The sequence below is a fragment of the Brassica napus genome, chromosome C7 (genome assembly GCF_020379485.1).
Source record: "Brassica napus cultivar Da-Ae chromosome C7, Da-Ae, whole genome shotgun sequence".
NCBI classification, from domain to species: Eukaryota; Viridiplantae; Streptophyta; class Magnoliopsida; order Brassicales; family Brassicaceae; genus Brassica; species Brassica napus.
This window is the reverse complement of record NC_063450.1, coordinates 49,681,463-49,705,067: the sequence shown is the minus strand read 5'-3', so window position 1 is coordinate 49,705,067 and position 23,605 is coordinate 49,681,463. Positions and strand designations below refer to the sequence as shown.

The 23,605-nt window shown below is 37.5% G+C and overlaps 3 protein-coding genes and 2 pseudogenes across 3 annotated transcripts; 4 read left to right on the top strand and 1 right to left on the bottom strand.

Moving 5' to 3' along the window:
• The first annotated feature begins 240 nt into the window (after positions 1-240).
• LOC125590669 lies at positions 241-2,154 on the top strand (annotated as a pseudogene).
• A 1,837-nt stretch (positions 2,155-3,991) lies between these two features.
• LOC106348935 lies at positions 3,992-5,151 on the bottom strand. The gene has a single exon (XM_013788775.3). It carries the CDS (start codon positions 5,071-5,073, stop codon positions 4,711-4,713), a length of 363 nt encoding a protein of 120 aa, XP_013644229.2. The 5' UTR covers positions 5,074-5,151; the 3' UTR covers positions 3,992-4,710.
• Positions 5,152-7,959: 2,808 nt separating this feature from the next.
• Positions 7,960-11,007, top strand: LOC106348932. The gene is made up of 3 exons (XM_013788772.3): positions 7,960-8,322; positions 8,439-8,588; positions 8,668-11,007. The coding sequence occupies exons 1-3, from the start codon at positions 8,224-8,226 to the stop codon at positions 10,738-10,740; spliced, it is 2,322 nt and encodes a 773-aa protein (XP_013644226.2). The 5' UTR covers positions 7,960-8,223; the 3' UTR covers positions 10,741-11,007.
• Positions 11,008-15,936: 4,929 nt separating this feature from the next.
• Positions 15,937-18,183, top strand: LOC125590098 (annotated as a pseudogene).
• A 2,029-nt stretch (positions 18,184-20,212) lies between these two features.
• Positions 20,213-23,008, top strand: LOC106348937 (endoglucanase 21). Its single transcript, XM_013788778.3, has 6 exons — positions 20,213-20,836; positions 21,109-21,416; positions 21,489-21,953; positions 22,025-22,160; positions 22,246-22,418; positions 22,491-23,008. The coding sequence occupies exons 1-6, from the start codon at positions 20,464-20,466 to the stop codon at positions 22,893-22,895; spliced, it is 1,860 nt and encodes a 619-aa protein (XP_013644232.2). The 5' UTR covers positions 20,213-20,463; the 3' UTR covers positions 22,896-23,008.
• Positions 23,009-23,605: the final 597 nt, after the last annotated feature.

The following is a 23,605-nucleotide window of genomic DNA, read 5'->3' as shown; positions in this document are numbered from 1 at the left end:
GAATTGATTTTTAGTAACGTTTTTTTGTTAACTTTGGGATTTTAAAATTCTGATTTTAACTAAAACACAGTAAAAATCCATTTAAATTACCTGATTTGGAATCTTATATTTTAATAAGATAGATTTTCATTACAAATTTCTTTAAATAAAAGGTATATTTTTCAAATTTCAAACACACAAAAAGGGTATCTATCAGAAATATGAAATTAAGTATTCAAAATAGTTTTTTAGGTTTCAAACATGTATTTCGGGTACGGTTTTGAAGAATATTCGGATTACCAGGAAACAGTGAAAAACCATGAAGACATGCAACCGGTTCTGCAAGTGACGGAATTGAACCTGATCACGGCTCAGCAAGAACCATTGAAGGAGAGAATTAGGGTCTTGTTATCTGTTGGAACAGCCTTCGTTCAGGCGAAGCTAGGCGTTACTCTCAACCCACTTGTTAAAGATGAGATTCTTCAATCCGGTTCGATCCTTGATCATTTCGTTTGTAGTGAGATCCAAAAGAAAAAGTAAGTAACCTTTTTTGATTTGTATCTGGTAAAATGATAAATGATTTATAGAAGAAGATTTATATAGTTAGCTAGGATCTTTCGTTTAAATGTTAGGATTGTTGTTCTTGGCGCAACTGGAAGTGATTAAGACGAGTTCTTATATAATTGGAGATCACGTACGAGCACCACGAAAGGCTAGTGATCAGCATGGAGGAGAGACTCTGGTAACAAGTCAAATACAAGTAGTAGTTTTGAGCAACATGGTAGGGGTGATTTGAGTGGCGGTCGTAAAGTCAACAACACCCGAGATATAGGGACAAGTCAATGTGTTAGGTGTGAAGATAACTTCTCACTCAAGTCACTCTTTATTGACGGATTACCAGATTGTAGTTTATCTAGTTTCAAGGGGGAAGTTGCAGCCTGCTCAGAAGAAGTTTAATCATCTCGCTAGCGACTACGAAACCACGCTGGATAATGCATCAACGACACAACAATGCTACGAGGAGGACGCTGCTGCCATTCGTCAGAAGCAGTACAATTTCCGTTCCATAGGTGAAATTGAAATCATGGACACTAACAGCATCATTGATGTGATTGGCATTGTGTCTCTATCAGTCTTACTGGATCGATAATGAAGAAAATCGGGACTGAGACACAGAAAAGATTTCCCCAGTTGAAAGATATGTAAGGTCCAAGTGTAGAGGTCAGGTGACCCGTGACCATGTGGGGTAACTTCTCAATGCAGAAGGACAAAGGCTGCAAAGTCTTTGCGAGTTCTTGCTGTTAAGGCGGGCAGGATCAGTGAGTTTAACGGAAAGGCAGTGAGCACCATTGGATCCAGTCAACTGTTCGTTGAGCCAGATCTTGTTGAAGCTCGTAAGCTGAAGGAATGGTGTGAGAGAGAAGGAAGGAGTGCTCCTTGTTTCTCGATATCAAAAGAGTTTTCCGGTAGTGGCAAAGTAGATGTTCGTAAAACAATTTCTCAAATTAAGGATGAGAAACTAGGGACCTCGGAAAAAAACTGACTGGATTACAGTCAATGCCACTATTATATACATGAAAGTAGACCAACTTCTACTACACAGCTTGTCCTCCTATCATGAACGGTGATCGTCCTTGCAATTAAAAGTTGACAGAGAACAGAGATGGGAGCGGTGTGAAAAGTGTGATGAATGCGTTGATGAATGTGACTATAGGTATATACTGCAGCTCCAGTTACAAGACTATACACAGCATTCCAAGAGGCTGGTGAAGAGATAATGGGCATGCCTGCTAAAGATTTGTATATTATGTGAAGCATGAACACAATGACCAATTCTTTGACCAGATTATAGTTGGTAATCCTTTTTGTGGAGCCTTTGTTGTACTTTATGCACCCAATGTCATGAATTATATTAAAAACAACTAGATGTGTATCTCAGGTGACAAACCCAACAACTCAGAATCCTTCAATACAACTTTCCAAAACAAACAAATTCAATACAAGAAAAGGCAAGACCTCTTTGTCCCAGTCCCACATTTCATCCGCTTCAGTTTTGAGTTCATGACAGTCTTGACTAGTAGCTACTATGACCCTGTGTTGTGCATCTCTCAAATCAGCCAACCACGGTGTGAACCCATTATCGTTAGTGATGAGAAGAACATTCTGAGGAGGTAGATTCTGTTCAAGAAATGCTCTAAAGAGGCCTTCAATACAGTCATCAGCTATCTGATTACCAAATGTACCCGCAGGTCCTGCAACGAAGCAAGCATATCTAACTATGAAATAGATGTGAAAAAAAAGAAAGGAAAAGCTTACAAAAAAAGAAAGAAAAGGTTCCGATCGAATGTGACCCCAACAGTGTATCTACGGATAGTCTTTCATCATGGCTATGGAAACAAGGTCCCAGAGCATATAATGCATGTAAAAAATAAAAAAAAAAACATAAAATTATTTGACAATAGAGATGGAAGGCTAGTTACATGTACCTCTAAGTTAGAAAAGAGAAGCTGGATGAATTGGCATCTATGTTTTCATAGTCGCAATGAAACACTCCTTCGACGTCTGACATCGTCTCTGATGTGCTTAATTTGTACAACCATTCATTCGAGGAGTAATGAAAACTGAGAAAATCTGAGAATTTTAGTGACATTTTCACAATTTAGACAAATGATTTTTTTAGTCTCCCTACTATATATATATATATATATATATATATATTCACTGAATTAAATTGTTAGAGATCGGATCTCTATTATATTATTGCATTGTTCCACAAATTTACAAAATATGATTCTAGAACATAGACTTCTGAGAGCAATTACTCTATCTAATTTGTTATTTTTCATAGATGAAAGCCAATCTACAAAACTGGAAACTATTCTTGGTATTTTTGGGTGTTTTAAATCCATAGTAAAAATAATTTTATGTTATATATTTTGTTTTTATAGGGGAGAATACTTCTTTCTATGAAATTGTATTTGATGCAAAGTATCTGAATCTCTTTCATTGATCATGTTTGAAAATTTTAAGAACTATAATAATTCTGTTATGTAAACTTGAATTGGAGGATATTAGTATATTAATATAATATAATAGTAAATTGTGAATTTAAGTAAACATAAGTGTATATATTAGTATGATCGTGAATGTATTGTTATGTTTACTAACTTAGCTTTTTCTCATTTCTGATTTCAAAAAAATATATTAATTCTAAGAAAATATCATAACCACGAACCATAATTGGTAGACTATAAAGTGTGAATTATTTGTTGGTAAAAAGTGAATCTTATATTTCTAGGAAGAATAAGAAACTGATTGAGGAACTCCTTGATTGAATGTTGAATGACACACCTGAAGCTATTGAATTACTCTGTTTTACCTTTTATCATTCTTCTTATCTCCCTCTACTCTCTCTCTCAAAATCTAATTTCACTTTTTGGCTATTTAGTAAATAAGCCCATAACAAAAAACTTTTTCTTTATAATTTTTTTTTCTCTTCAAACATTTTTTTAAAAAAAAATCATCAATGCAAAATTTCTCCTTCCAACAATACTTATTTTTTAGGATTTTTAATGAGTTTATTTGTGAAATAGCAAAAAAGAAAAAGAAAAATTGGTTTTGTAGAAAGAATGTAGAGAAAGATAGAAAGAGAAAAGATGAGAGAAAAGAGGAGAGAAAATATTATTTTGGTTAGTAAATGAATTTTAGATTTTTTGGTGTTATATCATGCAATTTTACTTTTCTCTTCTGTTTTTTAATTCCAGATTTTCAAATTTTTGGAAAAAATGAAAAAGAATTTGAGAAAGTAGGAGAGTGGAGGTGTTTTTAGTTAGTTAGTGAATTTTGTTTTTTTTGTGTCTATTGGGTGCAATTTTTCTTTTATTATTTAGAAGAAAATTTCTTATTATTTTGGATGCTTTTTGTAAACTTCGATGATACAAAATGAAAGAAAAATAGAGGTATTTATAGCTTCTAAAGTATACAAAACATGTGCATATAATTTTTTTATATATATATATATATGTATATATATAGAGAACTCCATGTGCAAGTGCATGGGGCTCGACGATTCTTGGTCGAGTTTTACACTAAGGACAATCTTGGAATCAATGGGTAATCTTCATCTTCCGAATAAATAATATTCAATTTATTAATCTTAATGGTTGGATGATTATCATATGCATGTTATCTTTAGACAGATTTTCTTGTTGTTTAGATGGATTCAGACTTGAGAAACGCAATGGGTGATCCATAGTATTCGGTTTGTATAACGGATTGGATGATTATCATATGCATGTTATCTTTAGACAGATTTTCTTGTTGTTTAGATGGATTCGGACTTGAGAAACGCAATGGGTGATCCATAGTATTCGGTTTGTATAACGGATACATGGCTTTGAATATACGTATACATTTGGTTTGTAATCTTCCAAATCTGTTGGAGCCTAAGTTAAATCGATATGTACATGTTGGTCTCAAGATTTCATTAATCAATACAAGAAAATATTCATACTCTCTTAGATTTCTTGATAGTTCTCGAGTTTCGAAACAGATAAAAAAACTTAAGATAGTATAATCTTATCAAGAAAGCAAAATACGTCAAAATCAATGATAGAATATTTGAAACAGTCGATAGATATTGTAAGATACATTTTCTTGTATTAAACGTTTCATAAGAAGTGGTAAGAGATGAGATCTATATAATATGGTAGATGAAAAAAAAAAAGAGTTTCAAGAGATCCCAAAGAATCGCTTACAAGCCTTTACTAATGCTTTTTTCTTGATTTTGTTGCTCTTCTTCTTATGTATCCCCTCCTTATCATTTTCTTCATCTTCTTCATTGAAAGGAAGAGGAAACGTGACAGAGCTCTGGTCATAGATTCTACAGTAACGTTCAGATACAGACGAAGATCTTCTCATAGACATAGCAGTCTTCATTGGTGAGCGAAGCACTTGCCCTGATGCAGCCACTGACCTGTTCCTGCTCAGCCTCGGTTTCATCTCAGCAAGTTCTTGATCGGGTTTCTGGGTCTGCAGGAGATCGACCGGGTCGGGGTTCTGGTCGGTTGAATCCATTTTGTAGTAGCCATTCATGTTGTGTTCTCTACTTCTTCTTGGCCAATGTTATGATGATAGATGGACTGATCTTAGCTAATGCGTGCCTTTTATAAATGTGTCGAGGTCATGAATTGTGTAATCTTTTAATTATATACAATATTACAGCTGGTGGAAATTGTAATTACATTTTTTACGCTGGGGCATGTGCACTTGTCTGGCAAATGTTTGGCATTACATGCAAACTAGTGGTAGGCGCGGAGTGATGGATTAAAAGAGATTATAACTTTAAAACTATATAGACTAATTTATTGGGATATTTTAATTATATTTTATGGAAATACATCTAAAAGAGTAATTCAAGACTTATATAAATTTATTATGAATTTAAGATGAAAAAAAAGCAAGAGCATTATTGTTTTCATAATATAAATTATGAATATAAAATAAAATGAAACATATGCAACAGAATAATAAAATATGAAAGAAACAAATTTATAAAGAAACAAATAAAAAATTGATAAAACCACAACTACTGTTAGAAGTGTCTTCAGAACTCGTGGTTTACAATTCTATAGAAAGCCATAACAAAGTATCAACTTACCAAACTAAACACATATATTTACCAAATTCAGTAAACGAAATGTTATACCTCTTTCTGAAAACATCGATTTCTGGAACATCGTTACTTTCAAAAATAATTTTTGAAACCCATCATTGTTAATCACATTCTTTAATCGACCTTATCATGATAAAAAAACAATGTAAGCAAAATCAAAGACGAAATTCATGAATTTTTTTTTGTACGTAGAAAAATAGTAGGTTTTGATGTGGATGAATTTCAGTCTAATGTTATATACAGGGATCACTTGTAGGGTTTTGCTTATGAAAGATTAGAGAGAAAAAAGTATTATCTCGCCTAAATCAAATCGAATTAATCCCTAACTTTTTGCTGCCAATTTTAAAATTATGGAAAGTAATATAATTAAGAAATCAACGTATAGGAAACAAAATTAACTTTGTAAATTAACTTGATCGAATATAACCAGATTGACGTGTTGTGATGGGTTGAGTCCTTAATTTCAGAATCTTGGTGCTTAATCTAAGGAATTGAATAGAATTTGTATAGGACTTTAAATTAATAAATAATTGTAGCACAAATTGTTCTAATTTCCATACGAATACTTGTCTGAGTCAAAACTTTCCTATAATAATTTTTCGAATGCTAATTTTTGAATATATAATGGAAAGTAAATAAATTTAATAATATTTGCCCAATATATATGGCATTCAATGTCGATCTTCCGCGTTCTAGTGTGAATCAAGAAATAATTTTTCGAATGCCCAATATATATGGCAATTAATTTATACATTCAATGATTTGAAATATTGGGCAAATATTATTAAATTGCATTGAAAAATTGCCATATATATAGTCACTAAATTTTTTTGGGTACCACCTAGTACATACAAGATTAAAAAGGATTAGATTATGCATTATATTATATATAATATTTAAAATATACGCTTACATAGTACATATACCATTAAAAAAGAAGTTAGATTATGCATTATATTTATGTAGTAAACTATAGTTTATTAGAAATATAGCAACTTTCTACAACGTTGATCAATATATGGTCCTATTTTTTTTCAAACTACGAAATGTGTTATCACTCCATATAAAACTCATACACCAATATTATATTTTGTAGAATGAAAATCATCCAATAAAAAATATATGAAATAAAAACTTGTTTACAATGCGATAATGATTACAATATAGTTGACTACTATTGTTAGGTTGCAAAAAAAAATACAGCCAAGAAAGAATGAGAAGATATAAGCATGAAAGCAATAAATACATTTTTAAAACTCGCATGAAAATAAGAGATATATGTATAATCCATCAAAACCAATTATATTATGCATAAACATGAAACTTAAATGTCCAATGGCACTATATGTAATTAGTCTAGGCAAGCAAAGGTTATTCACTAAATATTATGAGAAGAGCTCTCATGATGACACATAAGTAATGGCAATCTTGATAATAACACATGAGGCAAAGGTTTATTATTTACAATGCTCCTCAAATAATAGTAAAGGGATAGCATTCACACTTCGTGTATCAATAGTATGTTGTAAATAATTGGGAGACTGTTAAAAAAAATTTATACTTTTGGGGTAGCGTGAGTTTCCATTGTACACATGTAAACACCCTTTGGTAGTTCTTGAAACTTTGGAAGTTCTTAACTCGCGAGACTGGAGTATATGTGAAAATAAGACACACTTGGTCTTTGAGTCCACTGTCATTTTTTCACAAAACTAATCTATAACATCGTATATTTCTCAAGCTTAGTGCCTAACATGTTTTATACATGAAAACAAAATTAAAGACTTACATTTTTACTAAGAGATTCAAAAATTATATTCTCGCAAAACGTTCAGATTATATAAATTTTAATCATTGCTTAGAATTATATAAAACATAATAAATAGGAAGAAGACAGAGGTCAGAACACATATTCGGATTAGTGCAAAACATTGGTGATATACGATAGTTTTTATAGAAAAATAAATCATTTTTAATTTATCTTGAAGTAAATTGAGAGTTGATGTCAGAGCAGTTCTTATTTTGTCCACTAACAACCTATTTCAATTAATTAACCAGAGTTGCAATTATCATTAAACTTGGGAGGAGATAGAGAATCGGTTTGAGTGTTCAACTGAGTGAATAACACACTGATTTGATTTCCAAAATTGGTCTACCAAAACCAATCAAGACCAAGAAATTTCATATCAATTTGAGGTTTAAGGATAACCGTGAAATCTGGTAAGTACCATTTGGGCCTCGGGTTATCGTCCATTGGGCTGTTAGTTATTTATAGGCATAAAGCCTATTCTCTTCTTTATATGTAAATCACGCAAACATTGTGAAAAAAATTAACGAAATCAAACATCAAAATCCCTAAACTCTCTCTCTCTCTCTCTCTCTACCTTGCTCTTCGTCAATTTTCTCCCCTTCTCTGTGTCACAAACCGATGAGCTTACCTCAAGCTTATCAAAATCCTCACCGGTTTAGAAGTCAAAGGAGCTGACCAATTGGGTGAGTTTCGTAACATTAGAGACTATACTGCTTTGAACCGGGTTTACATAGATTCTAATCTCAAAATCACAATTGAGAAGATGGACGACGCTGCAACCGTAAACCCTGCCCCACCCTCGTCGAATCATCAGATTGAAACCCTAGGCGCGGAGCTCTCCGCAAATGCTAACAACTGCCAAGTAATAACCACCACCCCATTCTACCTTACCTTTTGCTATAAACAATTCAGATTTTACCAAAGATGATAACTTTCACGCTTTGACAATCAAACGTTATTGCTTTGTGTGTATTGCAGACCCGTGGAGCGAGTGTAGAGGAAGAGTCTTTGGCTGTGTCAAACAAAATAAGCATTGAGTCAGAGACTGTAAAGGCAGCTCATTCAAAAAATAAACAAGAAGCCCAACCCGTGAAGCCAGACGCTTTTCTTTCTAATCTCAGTGCCAAGGTATATGCCAAATTATTTACACCTATTGAAATATAATATGGATTTTTTTCTGATACAAGCTTACATTTGTTGGTGGCAGGCACAAGGTGTAAGCTCTAGTAGCCTTCTTAATCCAGAGCTCGATAGTGTTGAAGGCCCATCGGAAACGCAGATGGGAATCTCTGGAAACTTTCTTGAAAAGACTGGTGGAGCTGGAGCAGTGTCATCTAGTTCAGTAGCCGTGTCTTCTGATTCTGTTATTGTCAGTATGGATTTGGGGAAAAATAGTCTTTTGCAGACTAGTCTTGATTCTAATGAAGTGAGCAGGAATGCGTCTGAGACCGTATGTGCGTCGCACGATGTTAGTATTGCCCATAATAGCAAAAATGTGCCTTCATTGGCTCAGGTTACGGAGGATTCTGACAGTTCGTCTAGATTATCAGGTGGTCATGGTAGAAATGATAAAGTTGCGAATGACAGTATGACGACTGCTCATGCTGAGAATGAAGGTAAGGGACATTTAAACACAGAGAAGAGAGTGAAACGGAGAAAAAAACGCAGGTCTTCTAGATCAATGACCATATCCCAGCGCCTTGGAGCTATCGACAAAACAACGGCTGATATTGACCTTGGTATTTTGGATGCCTTGGAGATCGCTACCAAAGTCGCACAGGAAGTGGCAAGAGACGTGGACTCCGGGGAAGCTTCTCACAGTTCTTCAGAAGAACTATCTGATGAAAGTGGGGAGTCTGATTCGCAACACTCCCATAATGATGATCTACACACAGGTTCTCCATCTAAAAGATTATCAGTGGGTGAAAGTCATTCCTTTAAGGAACCGCATGTTGGAGATGACGATGTAATGGATGAGAAGAACAATAAACGTGAGAATGGGATGCTGACCGCTGATGATGTTAAAGAGAAGAACCTGGTAGAACCTGCTAAATCTGAGTTAGGGAGAGAGAAAAGCCCATGTGGCTTTGACCTCAATGAAGATATTTGTCCTGATGAGCCCGATGACATTATGTCTGTTTCACATTCTGGTATGCCTGTAGCGGCGCCGTTGCAATTGGAAAGATCTCTTAGTGCGAAAGGGCTGGCTGCTTGTAGTGTATCTCACTCAGAATCACCTCACAAAGTTCCTAGCGGGGATTCAAGAGAAAAGCAGGTGATATGTGTCGATCTGAATGTAGCTGATGTAGGAGATGATCAAGTTGAAGATCAAACTCCCTGGAAACAGTTTCCTTTCTCCTCATCAAACTCTAGGGGTGTAGAGTCCTCACATGAAGCTAATTTTCGAGGAGCAAGCAGGTTCAACCTGGATTTGAATTGTACAAACGAGGACGATGACATTCCTCCACCTTCTGAGTTGAAGATGGAAACGAGATTGTTTCTAAGTCACAATGGGCAGCAAAGCGCGTCACCTTCAGTTTCTCAGCAATCAGGGAAGGAAGTAAACTTCGACTTGAATGACAGGCCACAGTTTTTCATCGATTCACGTGATCAGGGTCCCTACTATGGGCAGCAGCCATGGAGCACAGCCTCCTATGGAGGGCACAAATTGGATGAACCGGTTATCTCTCTATTTGGTACAAAAGTGGACGTTGACAGAAAAGAGACTGTTTCCCAGATGGCTTCGTTCCTGTCCAATGGTAAGTCCCTCGAGCCAGCGGCAGGATTATACATGGGAAAAACAGGAAACTCTTTATCCCCTGGTGTTTCCTTTTCTCCAGCTCCTATATATGGGTACAACGGATTTACTGGTCCTCCTGGGATGTCAATGTCATCATCGCCTATGTATGTTCCTGGAACAGCTATTCCATACATGGTGGACGCAAGGGGTACGCCAGTGATGATGCCTCAAATGATGGGATCGGCTCCATATGCGCAGCCACCTTTCCCTCAACAGCACATGTTCATGAGCTTGTCGGGTGGATCTCCTAGTCTGAATGGATCAGTGCAGCCACGCTTTGATCAAAGTTATGGGTTTGGGGTTGAGATGGGAAACAGAGAGTCGCTAAGCTTGAGGCAGTTTCTATCACCTGGACAAAGCGAGGCTATGGGAGAGCATTCAGGAGCAAATGTAGAGCCTTCATCGAGTTTATCTATTAGCATTGGTGGAAAGCGAAAAGAGCCGGAGACACGTTGGGAGTTCCCTCCACCATGGAGATGAGTGATTCACAGAAAGTGGAGATTGGGTTCTTAATAGGTGTATGGATTGGTTGATTGGTTAGAGAATAACAGAAGTGTTGGGAGGTAACTTATAATGTCTTGATGAAGTTTCTTCTTTTTTTTCCCATCAATTTTCCCCGTTTATTCAGGTTTTTATTTCGTAACATATATAGGAGGATTAATTCAAACATTGGTATATGTCAAGCGTCTTCTTAACCTTGTTTTGTATTTTCTCCATAAAATAAAACTATAGTTTTGCGTTTCAAAAGTTAAGAAAACGTGTTGCTTTGTGTTACTCTAGCAGTTCTGAACTGTTTCATACAACTCTTAAACCAACCAAACAGTGGTGGTTCCTAGAAACAGAGCTTGAGCTGTTGTTTGTGGTTCCTAGAAACAGATTTTCAGCTGTTGTAGAATAAGTTCATGTCCTCTTGTTTCTCACGCACCTTCATGTCTGAGCAAAACAATACTTAGAGAATATCTAGCAGTTCAAATTATATGCATAATCAGACCAATATCAAAGCAGCTAAACGTAACCGTGGGGGAAGTAGAAAAGCACCCAGAAACTCATTCTTAGCCTTGGAAGTCAGACGCAATAAAGTGAAAGCTTGTATTTACTCACCTCATCACAAACGTACATGGAGGATCCTATATAAACTAATTACAGTTTGTAGATCCTCAAAGAGAGGAGGGAATATAGGAAAACAGAGTATATACGATAAGGATAAACGTAACAAGAATATTTGACATATTCTTTCACCCTCCCGCAGTGAGATCGTTGGCGCAGCGAACGGTTAAGCTGGATCGGAAGTCTGTGAACAGCGACGTTGGAAGGCCCTTTGTGAAGATGTCTGCGTATTGGAGTGAAGATGGAACATGAATGACTTTGACTTGCCCAAGTGCCACCTTCTCCCGAACAAAGTGAAGGTCGATCTCTATATGTTTTGTTCGTTGATGCTTCACCGGATTAGAAGACAAGTAGACAGAGCTGATATTGTCGCAGAAGACCAAGGTAGCAGTGCGTAGTGGGCAGTGTAGCTCCAGTAGTAGGTTTCGTAAGAAGCAAGTCTCAGCAACTGCGTTTGCTATGCCTTTGTACTCGGCCTCCGTACTCGATCTTGACACCGTTTGTTGTCTTTTTGAAGACCAAGAGATCAGGTTTTCACCAAGATAGACAGCATAGCCAGATGTGGAGCGTCTGGTATCAGGACATCCTGCCCAATCGGCCCAATCGGCGTCTGAGTACGCCGTGAGTGTGGTAAGCTTGGACTTGTAAATTTGAAGACCATGCGCACTTGTTCCTTGAATGTACCTTATGATTCGTCGAAGCGCGCTCATGTGTTGCTCGCGAGGATCGTGCATGAACAGACAGATCTGTTGGACAGCGTAGGCAATGTCCGGCCTGGTGAAGGTGAGGTACTGCAGAGCCCCGGCGAGGCTGCGGTACTCAGTTGGATTTTTGATACGATCACCAATGTTACCAGACAGCTTGGAGTTGACATCGACTGGGGTAGAGACTGGTTTGCACTCAGACATTCCAGCCCTTGAAATGATCTCTGTCGCATATTGTTTTTGGGTTAGGAGGACTCCCATCTTGTTGTACTCGACTTTGATCCCAAGAAAATAGTGTAGTTTTCCCATGTCTGTAATAGGGAACTCCTGTTTTAGCTTCAATATTATTCCTGAAATCAACTCTTTTGAGGAGCCTGTTAACACAATGTCATCAACATAAAGTAGGAGATAGGCAAGATGTTGTCCTTGACGTAGAACAAACAGAGAGTGATCACTTTTGCTCGTAACAAAACCAAGGCGGGAGAGAGATGAAGCAAACCGAGCATTCCAAGCACGCGGGGCTTGTTTTAAACCGTAAAGGGCTTTGTTCAGCTTACACACATAATGCGGTTTTGTTTTATCAACAAATCCTGGAGGTTGGTGCATATAGATTGTCTCATTGATGGAGCCATGAAGGAAGGCATTTTTGACGTCTAGTTGCCGCATTTCCCAACCATTGGAGACTGCTAGGTTCAGCACCATTCTTATCGTCGCTGGCTTTACAACAGGACTGAATGTCTCGTCGAAGTCGACGCCTTCTTGTTGTGATTTGCCATTCGCCACAAGGCGTGCTTTGTGTCGTTTAGGAATTCCATCTGCATCACATTTAAGCTTGTACAACCACAATGAGTTAATAATGTTAGCCCCATACGGCCTAGGTACTAAGCTCCAAGTTTTATTTTTAATTTGAGCATCGTACTCATCCGTCATAGCCGGGTTCCAGTTCGGATCATCTAAGGCTTTTTGATGGCTTGTAGGAATCCTAGACACAGAAGAGGTATATAGAGAATAAACTTTCTTTGGCTTGTGGATTCCAGCCTGGCTTCTCGTCACCATACGCTGCACTGGAACCGTTGGGGGTTGAGCGCGAGCTGTATTCGACGTGGTGGTAGACGAGGCTGGCTGTAGAGGAGATGAAACTGACTGAGGTTGAGGAGCTTGAAGGATCTCTTTAAAGATAGGTGAAGGAGTTTCTGTTTCAAGGAAATCAAAAACTTGAGAATTTTGTGAGGCTTTTTCTGCTTTGGGAAAAGTATGTTCATCAAAAACAACATGTCTAGATATAATGATACGATTGGTTTTAAGATCTAGACATCTATATCCACGATGATGAAGTGGATATCCAAGAAACAAGCACGGGGTTGACCGAGGAGAGAGTTTGTTTGTAGAGGCTGTATGTAAGTTTGGAAAACAAAGACAACCGAAAATACGAAGATGATTATAACTTGGTTTTTGATTGAATAGTTTGAAGTGAGGTGTTTGATTACCAATAGAAGACGACGGAAGAATGTTGAGAACATGAGCTGCAGCATGAAGAGCTTCCACCCAATATGTTGGAGATAAATGGGCTTGAAATAGAAGAGTTCGAATGGGGTTGTTCAACGTTCGAATCATTCTTTCTGATTTGCCATTCTGTTGGGATGTGTGTGGACAAGAGAATCTGAAAGAAATGCCATGGTTAGAGAAGTGATTATGAAAATTTGAATTATCATATTCTCCACCATTGTCGCATTGAAACGTCTTGATAGTTGAGTTGAACTGGTTTCTGACATAGGCCTCAAAGTGTAAAAATTTAGAGAAAACATCACTTTTCCTGCGAAGTGGATAAACCCATAAATAATGTGAGAAGTCATCAAGAAATAAGACATAATAGCGACACCCACTGATGCTGTGAACCGGGGAGGTCCAAATATCTGAGTGAATGATATCAAAAAGCTGAGAACTTTGAGTTTGAGATTTATGAAATGGAAGTTTTAAGTGTTTCCCAATTTGACAAGCATTGCAACATGAAAGCAAGTTGTCTTTATTACAAGAAATAAAACCAGAGGAAATGAGAGATTGAAGAGTGCCATTGCTTGTGTGAGCTAGGCGCCTATGCCATAGTGAAGGAGTCTCGTTGGTGACTGTCAGTGCCGTAGATTTATTGAGATGAGAGGGCACTGGATAAAGGTCACCTGTACTGTCACTGCGGAGCAAGAGTTTCCGAGACTGTAGATCCTTCACAGAGAAACCAAATGGGTCAAATTCAATTGAGCACCAATTGTCAGTGGTGAAACGACGAACAGAAACAAGGTTTTTAACAATATTAGGTGCAACAAGAACGTTTTTCAAGTGTAATGAACGAGATTGAGAAGGTATGGAAGTGTGACCAGTGGAGTTAGAGGTATGGATGAACCATTGCCAACAGTGACGGAATTTCTGGTGTTCATATTAAAAACAGATTGAAGCATACCTGACGAGGAAGCTAGATGAGCAGAAGCACCGCTGTCCATGAACCAGCCATTTTGAGACGGATCAGTGAGGGTCATGGTGTTAAAGGCCTCCGCAAAGTCTTTAGTCGGCTGCAGTGACGTGTCTGCGAAATGAGCTTGAGCCGGAGCAGCTTGAGATTGTGGTGCATACTGACGAGGCTGGTAGAATCCTTGTGGGAGTGTTTGCCACGGGGTCTGCTGTTGTGGTTGAAAGTTGTTGTCATAGGATCCGTACCAGAATGGCGGAGGTGTCCAGTTGTTGTACGAGGGTCGCTGGTGGTAGTTGTTGTTGTTGTAGCGTCCCCTGTTTTTGTTTCCTCGTCTGTTGCCGCGGTTGTTGTTTCTGTTGTTGTTGTACTGCGGCTGTGGTTGGTTCTGTTGGTGCTGTGTGCTTTGTTGATTGGTGGCCACAAGTGCGGTTGAGGAGGAGGCATGATCATTGTGAGACGCAGTCACTTTTTTCGTTTTCTTCAGCCTGGTCTCTTCCATCTCTAGCATGCTCTTTGCATCATCAAACGATGGAAATGGTTTCTGGTGCTTGATCACATTAAGCACATAGTCAAACTTCTCATTTAAGCCATTTAGCATATATATTACCAGAGTTTTATCTGCTACTGGTGAGTCGAGATTGGCAAGGAGGTCTGCAGTAGACTTGAGTTGCTGACAGTACTCGTTGATTGAAAGATCGCCTATCTCTTTGCTGCGGAGCTCGCTATCTAGCTGCATCACGCGGGCTTCTTTGTTGTTCCTGAACTGATTTTCAATTCTAGTCCAGACATCATGAGCGCTTCCACCTTTTTGGAAGGTAGATTTGAAAAGTGGTTTTGTGATAGTGCCGTATAGCCACAATTTCACAATCGCATCTCGCTTATGCCAAGCCGTATCATCATCACCAGTTGGAGCGAGGGTTCCGTCAAGGTGACCAAGGCTATCGAAGGTAAGGCAGTGCATCAGGAGCAGCTCCCTCCACGCATCGTAGTTGCATTCATCAAGATCCAAGACAATTGGTATGTGAGTTTTTATGTTCGTGACTCCATAGGCTCTCTCGGTCGAGGTGGTTGCAGCCGCCATCGAAGATGTAGAAGAACAGAGGAGAGATCACGAAACAAGAAAAAAAAAAAATAAGAAGATCAGAGAGTAGGCTCTGATACCATGAAAGCTTGTATTTACTCACCTCATCACAAACGTACATGGAGGATCCTATATAAACTAATTACAGTTTGTAGATCCTCAAAGAGAGGAGGGAATATAGGAAAACAGAGTATATACGATAAGGATAAACGTAACAAGAATATTTGACATATTCTTTCATAAAGAAGGTATCATCCAATAATAACCATCTTCTCTACCTTCCATTTGCTTGAAATCGTCTCTCACTCAGAATGTGGGAGGAAAACAAATTTTCTTTTACCAAATTTTCATTAAAAAAAAATGATAACTTTCGTGCTTGACAATCAACGTTATTGCAGTATATAAAGCTTCTCAGGAATTCTGCAAACCTTGAAAAGCTAAGACAAGCAAGGGAAGCTATGAGTGCCGTGTTTCCATTAAGTCCTTCTCTGTGGCTAGAATGAGCAAGGAATGAAGCATCTCTAGCTTCTAGGTGAATTAGTATTTGCTCTTCTTTGGTCTAATGCTCGTACTTTCGACTTTGAATTAGTATTTGCTCTTCTTAGTCTTTACTGTTACCGTAAATGAATCTGGAAATTTCCTAGTTTCCGTATGATCATGCTTAGATGAAATCCTGTTGGAACTTAAGGGAATAGATAATAATAATAAGTATATTTTTCCATCTGCATTGATTGGTAAATCTGTTCATCATAGATATCAGTTATGCATACTGCCAATGACTATCTGCTGCTATTTTATGTCTTAGTGAAGCATGCCAGTATGGTGGATTAATATTCTTGATGCTCTTGTGTCTCGCAGGGACTGGCATATGTTGACTTTGTGGATGATGAGGACCTTGCAGCAGCTATAGCAAAGAACAGAAAGATGTTTCTTGGTAAGAAGATCAGTACAGAACAGTCAAATCCAAAGAAGGGTAAAAAGGGATTTCGCTCGGCGTGGAAATTGGGAGGAATCTGTTTCTCTTCTGGTTTTCCTCAAGTCTTGTGTTCATACTACATCTGGTCCAAAGAATTCTAACCTTGGTATGATTGCTTTCATAGAAGGTTCGAGGAATTCAAAGGACACATCTCGAGGTTCTGAATAGGCGAAAGCACCTTGGTCACTTCTCTTCTCATTCCCTTGGATATAGCTTTTCTTGTTCTACTTTATTAACGCACTCTAAAGCAAATCTTTATATTGTAGACTGACAATATCGCATCTGCGACTCTATTTTGTGAACAGGGTGTAAAAAGGAACAGTTCTGGTTGGGAAGGACCAAGAAACGAGATTATCTGTAGGTCAGATGCGGCGTGGAGCAGGGAAGGGCACCAGGCGGGTGTGGCGTGGGAGTTTGTAGGCATTAGGAAGGAACACCTCTGTCCCAAACTTTTGCAAATGTTAAATCACCCCTTGTGGCGGAGGGGTTGGCGTTACTGGCAGCGATGGAGGCAGCGATTTCGTTGGATTTCAAACAAATCTCTTTCGAGTCTGATTCAAGTAAACTGATGACGGCAATTAAGGATGGCTCAAATGTTTCAGATTTGCACGGAATCCTCAGCGACATCAACTCTCTATCCTTAGCTTTCGATTCAGTTTCCTTTTATTGGGTCAGTAGATCCTCTGTTTCTAACGTGGATGGCATATCCAAACAGGTGTTAAGAAACCTTGTAATGAACCCAGTTTAATCTTTCAATGAAGTTTAGTTTGTGACAAAAAAAAAAAAATCAAACACACATTTAAGTTATTGCAAGAGGACCTTGTTGTCAGTATGTACCGGCATAACTTGCATTGTCATGTCACTAGTGGTAGTTAAGCATGTGGGGCCTCTGCAAGATTTTGATAAATTAAATTGTCACAGAGATTGAAGATCCCAAAAACGCTAAAGAAGATTAAGAGCAAATGATTCTTCTTTTTAACTTTCTTTTGTTCTTCAACGGTTACAAACATTCTCCTTTCGAGTTAAAAGCAGTGACCAGGTTCATAAGGTTGAGCAGTACCCAATGAAGGTTATGAAAGCAATGAAGAAGCTCAAGTTTTGGTCATGAAAGAAGAGGAAACTTAAGCAAGCTTCCCCATCTTCTCAGGCTCAGCAATGCTCTTGTGAATACTCAGCGGTTTCACCTCCTCTGCCATTTTGGTTCAATGAAACATTGAAACTCAAGAGTGTTTGTGCACCAGAGGCATCAGCATCTCCTTGAACTACTCAATTGCCTCACAAACAAGAAGAACCCATCGTCCAGATAAAACCATGGTCTCAAGTGTCTGATCTTCGCAGCTCTCGGTCTTACTCTAATCAGCAGTGCGTGGTCCCGAATCCAGCTTTTGGTGTCCCCATTGTAGTTGCAGTTCCAGCCAAAAGATTACTGGGAACATTCGGCTGTGTTATCGGGTTAAGTTCAAATGTAGTTCGTTGTCTCTTCCCCTGTTTTAGTACTTAAGAAACCCGTTTGCGAGTATAATTTAAAACATTCTATTCCTATTACCTAGGGATAGGGATGTTAACATGGGTAATTACTCATGGGTTTACCCAAACCCACTAATAATGGGTCGGGTTTTTACCCTTCTAGGATTAAATGGGTCAATTATGAGTATTAATTTTAAAATCCATATTTATGTTGGATAAATACAAAAAGGTAATGGTGTACCCATGGATTTTCAATTAGATATATAGATTTTCACCATTTTAATTAAATTATATAAAATTTGCAAAAACGTTTTTTTTTCTTAGGAACCAAAAAAATGAATTTTTTCGCCAAAACCGTAAAATAAAATTTTTCACAGAAACCAAAAATGAGTTTTCCCGCCGAAACCGAAAAACCGAGTTTTCCCGTCAAAACCGCAATACCGAGTTTTCCCGCCAAAACCATAAAACTAAGTTTTCTGCCAAAACCGCAAAACTGAATTTTCCCGCAAAAACCGTATAATCGAGTTTTTCCGCTAAAATCGCAAAATCGAGTTTTCCGACTGCAAACCGTAAAATCATATGATAGTATTACCTTCGTCACTAGTGTTTTCACCCTTCTTGAATCATATGATTGTTTCAAATGAAATTTGTATATGCGTCTTAAAACAGTCCTGCTACTTTCATATAGAGAAAACTGTCAATAAAACCCAACTTTCAAATTAAAGTCAAAATAACTTTCAACTCGTGTTTGAGCCAAAAAATACTCCAACTTTTAAATGTTGACCATTTTAACTCTTATTTTTTATTGACTCGACCATTTTAGAAACTCAGAAAGTCAACTATTAAACCGTAAACGTCTGTTAACTTACTAAACGAAGTCATTTTAAATTACTTAAAAATTCTTCTTCGACACCAATACCATTATTCCCAGCTTCATTATCATTCTTATTATAGTCTCATTATCATCTTCATTGCCTTCTTCACCGACTTGATTCTGTTGTTCAATCGTAATTTCCCTAGCACTTTCCACTTAAGATCTCTCACTACGACGAATCTGAAGTAACTCCATCATCATAGTCACCCTTTGCATTATCAATAGCTCTGGGTTTTGAAGATTAGAAAATTGAGAGATTAGAGAATTAGTTAGAAAATTTAGGTTTCACGAAAGAGGAGATGATTTAAATGCTTATAGATGTAAAACAACATCATTTCATTAATGTTTAATCAATTTTTAAAACGACATCGTTTATCGAGTTAACAGATGTTTACAGGTTTAACAGTTGATTTTTTAGATTTCTAAAATGGCATAATTAACAAAAAATGCGAGGTAAGATAACCAATATTTGAAAGTTGTAGTATTTTTTTGTTCAAATATGAGTTCAAAGTTTTTTGGCTTTAATTTAAAAGTTTAAGATTTTTATGGTTGTTTTCTCTTTTCATATATGGCCATGGTCGATAAGGACATTGAGTTCATTTGTACACTTGTATAGAAAATAAAAAAAAGTCGCTAGTGACAACAGTAAAGGTTCAATAAATGTCACCAACTAAAAATCTACAAAACCAAAATATTATTATATAAAAAATAATTAATCGTATCTACTTGAGCTTAATGATGGTTGCTCGCGAATTCGCGAATATAAGTATTATAAAAAATATATATATTATGTATACAATCTCATATAGTTTGAAACATTAAAAATATAATTTTTAACTTAAAATAATTTGAAAATCAGTACTAAAGTTTCTATAAATTTGATATAAAAATAACTAATGAATATTTAATGATAACAAATGTTTGTAGAATTATATATGTAATTATCAAATTAACTTCACTAACACAGATTTGCATATTCTTCGGCCTCTTCTTATTTTTGTCATTATCATTTCGTTCTTTATATTAAATTTTTGCTAATTTTTTTTCTATTTTTTTACATATTTTATGCCAAATATCTATTTTTCTCTCTAAATAGTAATACAAAACATACAATCAATAAACCTAAAATTTATTTTAAAATTCTTTTCAATCAACATTATCTTATTCTCTATATTATTTGACTTAAATGTAAAAATATTTTTAAATCAAATTTATCGCATGTTTCGTTAAATGGTTAGTTCTCTAGTAATTTTTCTTAACATTTAATATATAGGAGGAATCACAACAAGCTTCCCGGAGCTCAATTTTTCTGACGTAGTCCTGCGTACTTTTCATAACGTGGCAGAGTATCATTAAACTCAGGTGGTACTTCAAAAGCTGACATCATCTTCACTTCACTATCACTTTCCACATCACTCAGTACCCTAAAGCCTCACTTATAACAAACCTCTTCGTCTTCTCCACTCTCAAACAAACAAACAAAACAAAAATTCTTTTAGATCTGATCGTGCACGGAGACAAGACTCCATCACAATGTACGGACGAGACCCATGGGGTGGTCCTTTAGAGATCAATGCGGCTGACTCAATCACCGACGACGATCGCAGCCGTAATCTCCAAGAACTCGACCGTTCGGCTCTTCCTCGACCACTAGACGCAACGCAGCGGAGCTGGCTACTCGGACCACCCGTGAGGAAGAAGAAGAAGTACGTTGATCTCGGATGTATACTAGTCAGCCGCAAAATCTTTCTATGGACTCTTGGAACCCTTCTTGTTACCACCTTTCTCGCTGGATCCATAACTATGATCGTTAGACACGTGCCACACCACAAACATGAGAAGCCTCAACAAGACAACTACACTCTCGCTCTCAACAAGACACTCTTGTTCTTCAACGCTCAAAAATGTAAGCTCGAAACTTGTTAACATTCTGTTCTTACATAAACCCTCGAACTGATATATTAAGTGCCCGACAATTCATTTTTTTCTTCATGCCCTATACTCACTTGTGCTCTTGTTATTCATGTAAAGTTTTCTTATAGTGTCTTATATACAACTAAAAATATCGCTTAAAATCATGATATGTCGGTTCCTTTTGTCTATGCCCCGGACCGGTCCTATATATGTATCTATGTTATGTCATATCTCAAGACTGGTTACTTATTATGTTCCTTGCAGCTGGGAAACTTCCTAAGAAGAATGACGTGTCATGGAGAGGCAACTCCTGTATGAAAGATGTCGATGAAGGAGAATACCCTCCCAGAGATGTGGTTGGAGGCTACTACGATGCTGGAGATACAATCAAGTTCAGCTTCCCAATGTCATATGCGATGACCATGCTGAGCTGGAGTGTGATTGAATACAGTGCTAAATACGAAGCTGCAGGGGAGCTTGACCATGTTAAAGAACTCATCAAATGGGGAACTGATTATTTTCTCAAGACCTTCAACAGTAGTGCTGATAAAGTCGGTAGGATGGTGTCACAGGTAAAAAAAAAAAGATAATATGTTTTGAAAATACTAAACATTTTCTTGAAACGTTTGTGTGTGTGTTCACAGGTCGGCTATGGGGATAACCGTGGAGGAGGTGTGATGCAAAATGACCATTACTGCTGGATGCGTCCTGAGGACGTTGATTACACAAGGCTTGCGCATAGTTGTTACTCTGGCTGCTCGGATCTTGCTGCAGAGATGGCAGCTGCTCTGGCCTCTGCATCCATTGTTTTTAAAGACAACAGAGACTACTCTAAGAAGCTTGTTCACGGTGCTAAAACGCTTTATAACTTTGCAAACGCTGTTAAAAAAAGTTACAGTATACCTCGTAAAGAGTCTAGCGAGTTTTATAAGTCGAGCCTGTTTTGGGATGAGCTTCTATGGGGCGGGGCTTGGTTGTATTATGCTACTGGAAATATAACGTATCTTGATCAAGTTACCAACCATGATACGGCGAGGCATGCTGGTGCCTTCTGGGATGGTCCTTACTATGGTGTCCCTAGCTGGGACAACAAGCTTCCCGGAGCTCAGGTTAGTTCTCTAGTAATGTTATTTTAAGCTGACTCTTAAAACAACCTAATCTGCTTGGTTTCTGGATATAGTTGCTGTTGACACGGTTAAGGCTGTTTCTAAGCCCTGGATATCCATATGAAGACATCTTGAGAACCTTTCATAATCAAACAGGAGTAGTTATGTGCTCATACTTACCTTACTACAAAAAGTTTAAAAGAACCAAGGGTGAGTAAATAGTTAACTGTCTACACTTTTTAATTTTTGTGGACCTGTTGTGAAGAGCTATAACTTTGATATTATATCTATACAGGAGGTTTGATCATGTTGAATCATGGAGATCCACAGCCTCTTCAATATGCTGCAAATGCGGCTTTCTTAGCTGCGCTATTTAGTGACTATCTAGATGCTGCTGACACTCCTGGATGGTACTGTGGTCCGAAATTCTATTCTACTGATGTCCTACGGGACTTTGCAAGATCACAGGTATATAATATGCTTCCTCTATAGTATGACTTTATCTGATCATACTCTTTTGTGTGTTTTTTTTCTTGGCAGATTGATTACATACTCGGTAAAAACCCTCGGAAGATGAGTTATGTTGTAGGTTTTGGACAACGGTACCCGAAACACGTGCATCACAGAGGAGCTTCAATACCGAAAAGTGTGAAGAAAGAAAGCTGCAAAGGAGGATGGAAATGGAGAGACACTAAAAAGAATAATCCAAATACCATCGTAGGAGCAATGGTTGCTGGACCTGACAAGCATGACGGGTTCCACGACCTTCGTACTAACTACAACTATACAGAGCCAACCCTTGCAGGCAATGCTGGTCTGGTCGCAGCACTGGTGGCTTTGTCAGGAGAAAGAACGTTTGGAGCTATTGACAAGAACACTATGTTTTCTGCTGTGCCTCCTTTAACACCTGCCACACCGCCTCCTCCAGCTCCTTGGACGCCTTAAAAAGAAAACTAAAAACCTTTGAGTGTAATAAGTTATCTAGTTTTGCCTGATTTAGACACAAGTGAATAATGTAGTTTCAAATGATAAAAAAAATAATAATTTGGCTTATTGCATAAAGTTGTTGTCTGAGAAACCAAACACTGTTTTCTATGCTTTTAGGTACATCATGTGGATGGTACACATTAGTCCAGGGCATTTCGGTTTATGGTTTAAGTTGGATCCGGTTATTTGGGTTGAGATGTTTTAGACCAATTTAGGAACCTCTAACTTTTCTGATCCGATCCGTTCGGGTTTAGTTGGGTTCAGGTCAGTTTTCTATTTTTATGAAATCCGAAACAAACCAGAATTACATATGTGCAGGTTTTACTTTTACACAAAATATTAGGGCTGTTCAATATGGCAAAACCGAACCGTACCGAACCGAACCGTACCGAACCGAACCGAACCGAAATAGATAATATAGTTTGGATTTGGTATATACCATACAAACCGAATGGATATGATTTTAAAAAAACCGTAGGATTTGGATATGGTTCGGTATATAACCGATAAAACCGAATAAACCGAATAAAACCGATCAAAAAATAGAAACATGTAAATATGTATATATTTTATAACAACGTATGAAAATCATAAGTTATTTTTTTGCTAATAACTATTACCATATTTTTTACAGTAATAAAATAGTCCTGATTTGTAAAACACTTGAA

Bases quoted from the DNA above. Each gene is read 5' to 3' on its own strand.
- LOC106348932 (XM_013788772.3), top strand. From the start codon at position 8,224: ATGGACGACGCTGCAACCGTAAACCCTGCCCCACCCTCGTCGAATCAT. The intron at 8,323-8,438 runs GTAATAACCACC...TGTGTATTGCAG, and splicing joins CAAATGCTAACAACTGCCAA to ACCCGTGGAGCGAGTGTAGA. The intron at 8,589-8,667 runs GTATATGCCAAA...TGTTGGTGGCAG, and splicing joins TTTCTAATCTCAGTGCCAAG to GCACAAGGTGTAAGCTCTAG.
- LOC106348937 (XM_013788778.3), top strand. From the start codon at position 20,464: ATGTACGGACGAGACCCATGGGGTGGTCCTTTAGAGATCAATGCGGCT. The intron at 20,837-21,108 runs GTAAGCTCGAAA...TGTTCCTTGCAG, and splicing joins GTTCTTCAACGCTCAAAAAT to CTGGGAAACTTCCTAAGAAG. The intron at 21,954-22,024 runs GTTAGTTCTCTA...TTCTGGATATAG, and splicing joins ACAAGCTTCCCGGAGCTCAG to TTGCTGTTGACACGGTTAAG.
- LOC106348935 (XM_013788775.3), bottom strand. From the start codon at position 5,073: ATGAATGGCTACTACAAAATGGATTCAACCGACCAGAACCCCGACCCG.